General features: G+C 41.7%; 1 protein-coding gene across 1 annotated transcript; it reads right to left on the reverse strand.

Moving 5' to 3' along the window:
• Positions 1-2,486: 2,486 nt before the first annotated feature.
• Positions 2,487-8,369, reverse strand: gpr17 (G protein-coupled receptor 17). The gene is made up of 2 exons (XM_037675003.1): positions 8,192-8,369; positions 2,487-3,515 (listed from the first exon to the last, which is right to left on the reverse strand). The coding sequence occupies exons 1-2, from the start codon at positions 8,367-8,369 to the stop codon at positions 2,488-2,490; spliced, it is 1,206 nt and encodes a 401-aa protein (XP_037530931.1). The 3' UTR covers position 2,487.

An 8,369-nucleotide genomic window follows, 5' to 3' on the forward strand; every position in this document is an offset into this window, starting at 1 on the left:
ACTTCACTCATCCTGCACACAGTCTGTTCCAGCCCCTCTCCTCAAGCAGGCAGCTGAGGAGCAATCACAGCAAGACCACCAGGCTCAGAAACAGTTTCTTCCCTGCAGCTGTCAGACTGCTGAACTCAAGCTGCATTTAATTCAGCTTTATCTTACTTTTAAAAAAATATTATATATATTTATAAGTTTTTGTATTTATTTATTTGTTAATTGTTAGGCTTCTTGATCTGGGACCAGAGTCCGAATTTCGTACCATAAACATGAAAATGTGAGCTGATATGACAATAAAAAAATCCTTGAATCCTTGAACAGTAACCTGAACTTTGAGACACCACAGCAGATATATTAAGACACAACCCAGAAGGTGCTCCTGCTCCAAATATTGATCACAAACCCAAATATTTTAACTGACAACTCAGAAACAAACTAAAAAAACTGTCAGAGGTTTTACAGTTTTTAAAAAGATTATTTTTATCAGTGTTTTTCTTTAGTCCAAGGTAGCAATGGTTCTCAACTGTAAATGGGTGGAATGCCCCCTTCAGGTCGGGGGTGGAGTCTTTGCCTCAGGTGGAAAAGTTTTCTAAGTGTCTGGGTGTCTTAATAAAAAGAAGCTGAAGATGAATCGACTGATCGTGGCTTCATCCTCAATTATGAGGGCGTCGTTTTGGTCCATTGTGGTGAAGAAAGTGTTGAATCTATAGGCAACGCTCTCAATTTACTGCCCATATGTTCCAACCCTCACCTATGGTCATGAAGCATTGATCTTGACCAAAACAATAAACTCTTAGATACAAGTGGCCAAAATGATCTTCCTTCCTTCCAAGCTCAGCCTTAGAAATTGGGTGAGAAGCTCCATCATCCGGGGGGAAGCTCAACGTAAAACCACTGCTCGTCTGCATAGAAAGAAGTCAACTGAGCAGGTTCACCTAATGAGCATGTCTCCTAGAAGCCTCCCATTGGAGGTTTTTCGGGCATGTCCCAATGAAAAGAGTCTCCGAGGTAGGCCCAGAACTCGGAGTGATTATGACTCCATCGGCTGGGAACACCTCTTGGTCCCCCAGGGGGAGCTAGAGAGTGGGAATGTCTGAGTTTTTCTCCTGGACCTGTTGCTTCCATGACCTAACTACAGATAAGCAGTAGAAGATGGAGATGTTTTTTCGATGTAACAGTCGAGCTATTAGCAGTGCTAAATGTACATTTAACATAAACCAAAGCATTATCACTAACAAAAAACTAATTAGTGTTCATCTTATTCGGCTTGTGGAAAATATACAGTAAGTTGAACATGTACACGCTTGATGGATTTTATATTTTTTCTAAACAGTGTTGAAACAAACTTGTCACATGACACAACAATCCCACCTCTGTGTGTGTAGTAGATGGTAGGAAGATGCTACTGGTATAAAATCAAAAACAGATTAAATACAAACTTTTCCTAAACTTTTTTAGCAAGTGAAATTTGAATATCCATCAGTGCAGTCTACTAATGTACGAGAAACTCTCCTGAGTTGTTTATGCAGACATTTGTGTTACCACAGGCTTTGGGCACCTTAAGATCTCTCAGTTGAGTCTCAAAGACTTTATCTAATGTATACAGGCCTTATTTGTTTAAGTAGCTAAATTCAACTCCGTGTGCAAACGGTCCTTTTAAAAATTATGTAATTATTTCATAATTATATAGAGTTTAACTTTTGAAATTAATCAAACCACCAGTGTTTCTTTGGTTATTTTTGTTGGATTAAATAATTCAACCCATTCAAAAGTCAAAAACTAAAACTTAAAGCCTATAGCTTTAGCTGAGAGAGCGACAGCTCGCTGCTCTCTACAGCTGTCTAAATGTGGTTGCACATGGCTCTAAGTAACACAGAAAACAAAAAGAGAACAAACACACAAAAGAAGAAGAAATCATAAGAAAGAAAGCTGCAGTCACAAGTTAGATTTTAACCACAAACCCATCGGTGGTGCTGGCTATGTGCAGTTTTTCTAAACAAGTATGTATAAGTCTTAGACACTAAAATGTTAGTGTGTGTGCTTACAAATGCACTTATACATAAAATATTAAAACTTTCCCTTGATTCAACAACAAAAGAATTGGTAATGGATGTTAGACCAGACTGAACTTCACTCAGAACTGAGCCAATCATGAGTAGATGGACCAAATTCACAGTACAAAGAAAATCAATAGTAAAGACAGTGAAATCTCCACTTTTGAAATGCAGTATCTGATGGTACCAGGGTTACAATAACGTGTGGATTTAGTTGTAAAACCTTGACCATACATCATCGTGATGCCTTCTGCTGCTCGTAGAAGAGCCAGGTCTGCAAGGGTTCCTTGAATAAGGTGCAGGGAGGACACAAGGCTTTGAGTTTGTTCCTGCCTTTTCAGTTAGTTAATGACGATAGCCCCTGAACAGTCAGAATAAAAGTCATTTTGTTGGAAACGTATTTAGATGACAGTTTTCTTCATTTTGTTAAAATCCCTTCCCCTCAGAACTCAGACTTAGCACTCAGAGAGCTCTCGTGCGTCCCCTTCAACTCTCCGCTGGTGGCTCCAGACATCCCTGCCTTATCTTTACATAACAATCGCCGCAGTGTACTCCGAAATTTCTCCGCCCCGAACAGGTAGACCAGAGGGTCCATGGCACCATTCAGGCAGGTGAGGGAGGAGGTGAGGCGATTAGCCATGCTCAGAGATCTGCGCGTTTCACAGGATATATCTGGGTGGTTGTAGCCAAGTATAAAGGTGGCCCTGCTCATGTGATACGGCAGAAAACAGACTACATAGATGAGCATGACCACGCCGATCGTGCGGAGGGCCCTCAGCTTGAGTGCAGGTTCCAACCTGGAGCCCTGATGCAGGCTGTGGATGATGAGCAGATAACAGGACAGGGTGGCTAGGAAAGGTGGCGTGAAGGCCACTGCTAGAGATATCAGTGCTTTGGGTGAGGCCTTTTCTCGGTACAGCTGCAAGCACACCGTTGTATTGTTCACCTGTGCGGTCTGGTGGGTGACGAGCAGCGGCGCCATGGAGACCGTAACCAGGACCCACAAGGAGAAGCTGATGATGTGAGCATAGCGAGAGTGGCGAACCTTCATTGATCTCACAGCGTGAACCACAGCCAGGTAACGATCCCCTGCCACACAAGCCAGGAAGTACAGGCTGGCATACATGTTGACATAAAACAAAAAGCCCACCACCCTACAAGGAACCTCACCCAATGGCCAGTGGCCTCCAGTGAAGTGGTAGATGGCTCTGAGTGGAAGAATGACAACATACGATAGGTCTGCCACAGCTAAATGAACCAAGAAAACATTAGCAGGAGAAGAAACCCCACGCTGACGAGAGAAGATCCAGAGAGCCAGACTGTTACCACCCAGTGCCAGAACAAAAATCACAATGTAGAACCATCCAAAAAGTTGGTTCTCAATGGTTGTTGCTGCTGCTGCACAACTCTCTGACGACTGGTTTGACAGCAGGGATGATTCTTCTGTTGTAGCCAACTCCATTATGGTGCCTGAGGAGACAAAGAAATTAAAATAAATGTCACTTAAAAGAAAATGTTAAGTTTTACTTCACTATTTGTCCTGATGTTCATAAGTCTGAGCTTTTTGCAGCTCCTCAAACTAAAGAAGTTTTATAGATAAAAGACGAAACGTTTCAACGAGAAGAATCTGTCCAGAGGACTTGTTACATTCACCATTTGTCTTATTGTAAGAGAATGTAAAACACGCTTGTCTACATCATATGTAGGTTTACAGGTGTAGTAGCATCAATAGATTCTGATCTGAAATTGAGTTGAAAACCTTTGATTAAAAAAATAAGTTCATTGTTAGTATTCTGAGAGCAAACCACCTTGGGGACAGGAAACTTCACCAGTCCGGTCTGGTCAAAACACAAAACAGACAGCAGGCAGGGTGAGTTTTGTTGTGCCAGTTTTACAAAGCAACAATGGATGTCAGTGTCCCTGCTCAACGTGTCCTTAGAGAACATAATTGCTTCTTTTTTTTTTCAATTAAACTTCCTCTGCAAAGTCCAGGAAGTTGAGTCAAGTCCTTAGCTCCTCTCTCCTTTCTTTACAAATTAAACAGCTCAGCAGTCTGCAAGAGTTATTTTATGTAGGTTGGTAACAAAAGTTACACATCACTTAGCACTTCTTTGGTAGTGTGGTGACTGACAGGGTGGCTTTTATCATGAAAGTGCAGAAAAGTTCACACTTGAGCCTAAATGTGATATTCTTCTTGTATAACAACTAGAACTTTGTAGCTAATGTTTTATAGCTTGTATTAATTCATTTTATCAGGCTTGCTGACCGTCAGTGCTTTGCTAAGCATCTTTGAATCTTTCCTATTTTGTAATAAACTGAGTGGACACAAATAGGTCACAATTCAGTTCAGTTTATTTATAGCGTCAAGTCACAACAGAAGTCATCTCAGGGCACTGAGCAGAAACATTCATGTACATAACGCTCTAAGATTTTGTTGGACCGCCTTTAGCTTTGATTACAGTGTGCATTCGCTGTGACATCATTTCCACAAGCTTCTGCAATGTCACAGCATTTATTTTTGTCAAGAGTTGCATTAATTTATCACAAAGATCTTGTATTGATGAAGGGAGATTTGGACCTCTGTACAAAATCTTCTCCTGCATATCTCAGAGATTCTCAGTGGGGTTCAGGTCTGGACTCTGTGGGGGCCAGTCCATGTGTGAAAGTAATGTCTCATGCTCCCTGAACCACTCTTTCACAATTTCAACCCGATGAATTGGCATTGTTCTCCTGGAACATGCCTGTACTATCAGGGAAGAAAAAAAATGCTTGAATAACCTGGTCATTCAGGATGTTCAGGTAGTCAGCTGACCCCATTCTTTGGGAACATAACATTGCTGAACCTAATCCAGACCAACTGCTAGTTTGAGCACTCTCTTTAGAAGTTGTTTCTGCTTGATGCCAATAAGTTGACCCATCTGAAACAGATCTTTTCCATGACCACAGGATGTGACTTTCAACATGGTTGTTTAAGAAATGAGAAGCTGTTCACTGCATCAGAGTTAAAACATTTGTTGTCTGCTGAAACGTGGTCACCCATGCAGTACTGACAGGATCTTACCTATTTGCTCAGCTGAATCCATGTGGTGACCTTTTTGTTGGTCAGACTGTGTATTTGCGGCTGCCATGTTGCTAGGTGCTACGCCTATCTCTGTGTACTGATTACATGCTGAAGCCACACATTGCCAATGCCATGTGCATGCTGTATTCTGTCATTGGTCTAACTGTACATATAAATAGTAATAGTTTTCTAAAATAAACAAACAGTTTGTCATACATATTGTGTAAAAAGGTGCAAGAATATTCTGTAATGAGCCTCCCACTAAGCCTGGTCAAACGACAGAGGCAGCAAAATGCTGAACATGCATGTTTCCGTTGTGATAAAATGACCAAGTGCTGGAATCATTTAATTATACCAGTACACTAAACTTTTTAGTAGTAGCTAAAAAGTAACTAACTACCTAATGTTAATTATATATTTTCAGTTAGCTGAAGTCAAGAGTGATCACTTTTTATATGTTAATATAGCTCCTATGACTAGTATTTCTAAAGTAAAAAGTAAAAATATACAGTAATACTGTTTTGCAGAAGTGAAACATCTGATCATTATAACAAATAATGGTAAACATTGGGCTTTTTTTGGCTTAGCTAAACTTTTTTATTCAAATATTTATGGTCTGTTGCCATGCTGGCAGTAACTAAAGATGGTGTGTAGCACCTACCAAGATGGTGAGCTCTATTTTTGCCTCATTAGCATAGACTATGCTAATATTAGTGATCAGAACCATAAAGTATAGCAATTGCATAAAACTGATCACTTTCAAATGTTACGTTATTCATAGTGGATCGCGTTTTGCTTTGAGGTGGTTAGATGATGACAATGGAGGTCTAACAAATGTTATATGCTCATAGATTAAAGATTACATTTGATATTACTGTAATATTAATACTGTATTTTAATTGTTTTGTGCATGTGCAAACCCTGATGGACAAACTATCCACACTAGGACTAAGCCCCTCCATTTGCAACTGGGTACTAGACTTCTTAACAAACAGACCACAGTTAGTGAGGATCCACAACTTCTCCTCCTCCACCATAACCCTCAGCACTGGCTCTCCTCAGGGACGTGTGTTGAGCCCCCTCCTGTTTACTCTGCTCACGTATGATTGTGCAGCTACCCATCCAGGCTGTCATATTGTAAAGTTTGCAGATGATACAGCGGTGGTGGGATGCATCACAAACAATGATGAGTCCAGCTACAGGCAAGAGGTGGAACACCTGGAGAGCTGGTGCAAAGAGAATAACCTTCACATCAATGTGAAGAAGACGAAGGAGATGATTGTGGACTTCAGAAAGAACAAAAACATCTACACCCCCCTGAACATAAGAGGATCTGCTGTGGAAGTGGTCTCCAGCTACAAGTACTTGGGTGTACACATGAATGACAACCTCAGCTGGAGCAACAACACCACCAGCCTGATCAAGAAAGCTCATCAGAGACTCTACTTCCTCAGACGGCTGAGACGAGCTGGTCCGGGAAGCTCAGTCCTCACCTCCTTCTACAGGTGTGCAGTGGAGAGCACCCTGTGCTCGAGCATCAATGTGTGGCATGGAGGCTGCACAGCTGCAGAAAGAAAAGCTTTGCAGAGAGTGGTGAAGGCTGCACAGAAGACTGTTGGAGTCAGCCTCCCCACCATCACAGACATCTACACCTCTGGATGCAGGAAGAGGGCTACCTGCATCATGAAGGACCTCACTCACCCAGCACACACACTTTTTGCCCCACTCCCCTCAGGAAGAGGTTGAGGAGCATTAAGTGTAGAACCACAAGACTGAGGAACAGATTCTACCCTGAGGCTGTTAGACTCATGAATCTCTAACTAGAATAATCACTGTGAAAAATCACATCATGTTGCTGCTGATCTGTTTCATGTTGCTGCTGATCTTTTTCATGTTGCTGCTGATCTGTTTCATGTTGCTGCTGATCTGTTTAAATGTTGATGTGTTCATGCGTGCACATCCGCTCACACAGACTCATGTTCATGTTTGTGCTGATGTTCAATGTTTTTATGTTATGAGTGCTTAGTGTATATTTAGTTGATGTTTTTCTTAGTTCATATCTTCGATGTTATTATTGTTTTTCTTATACATTTTATTGTTGGATGTAACTGGGACCTTGTGTACATAATTTCGCTCCACCACATGTACCACATGAGGTGCGAATGACAATAAAGAATCTCTGACTCTGACTCTCTGATGTTGAGCCCAGGCTGTGTTTTTAAAACAGGATTCCAACATTCCCTCGAAGACTGAACATTGATTCCAGCTATTGGACACACCTTAAGGACCGCACACTCTGTCATCCAACGTTGGCAAAGTCCAGCTGTAGACATGTCTTTCCCTGTATTTATCTGACCTCTTTTTTTGTTGTTTGAACTGGACATCAATGTGTTGTGATGAACACAGTTTAATTAGTCCAAGGCGAGGCTCATCATTTTAGCTTTCACTTTGGTATTTGTGGTGGAGCCAACAGCAATATTATAACATGTGTAACCAATGAACCAATGAACCCGCCTTTCAAAGATCGTATTTCTAAAGCTGCAGGGGTGTCCTCAGATATATTATAGAGGGCTGACCAAACCAGAAAACACAATGAAAAAACATGACAACAAAGGAGAGTTGTCTTTGTCTGATGGGTCTTAATCTCTTTTCTTCACTAGCTCATTGTTTGGTCCATTCAGAGTCAGTCAGATGAAGCAATGTGGGTCCTTTGAGCAAGTGATGTGAGACCTGCAGCCATAGGCGATTCTCAACCTGAGCTCAAACCTTCAGTCCTCCAAAGAAAACAGATGCATGACAAACGGGCAGAGCAGCTGTACAGAAAAGCAACCATAAAGGCATCTTTCGAAGGGCTAACTGTGCAGAGAGACAGTCCTGGGCAGAACCTGGAGCAGAACCCGAGCATCCTGGGATCGGTCCTGAACAAAACTAAGTGAGTTTTTGTTAAATTTGAAGGGAATGAAATGTAAATATGGATTTATTGGACAAATACAACTGGGAGCTTTCTAAAGCCATTTTCCCCTTAAAGAACAACAGACTTGGTAAAATGATGACAAAAACACGGCAGGATACAGAGAAAACTTACCAGAGCTCCACGGAGGAAAGGTTCGGCTGCACACAGAAGAGGAGGACCAGGATCTGAGCAGGAGCAGGGAGGTGTTGTGGAGCAAAGTGAAGCCGGAGAGTTGATCTGCCGCTCTGTAAGAACTTGTGCTCTGACACAAAGAATGATGTCCTATGACCCCTCTTCTCTCCCTCAACAT

Source organism: Nematolebias whitei, chromosome 3 (genome assembly GCF_014905685.2).
Source record: "Nematolebias whitei isolate Nwh7 chromosome 3, NemWhi1, whole genome shotgun sequence".
NCBI lineage: Eukaryota > Metazoa > Chordata > Actinopteri > Cyprinodontiformes > Rivulidae > Nematolebias > Nematolebias whitei.

What these genes read in the sequence shown, in the direction of transcription:
- gpr17 (XM_037675003.1), bottom strand. Translation starts at nt 8,369, where the DNA reads ATGTTGAGGGAGAGAAGAGGGGTCATAGGACATCATTCTTTGTGTCAG. An exon ending in CTTTCCTCCGTGGAGCTCTG is followed by an intron (nt 3,516 to 8,191) that starts GTAAGTTTTCTC and finishes TTGTCTCCTCAG; the next exon opens with GCACCATAATGGAGTTGGCT.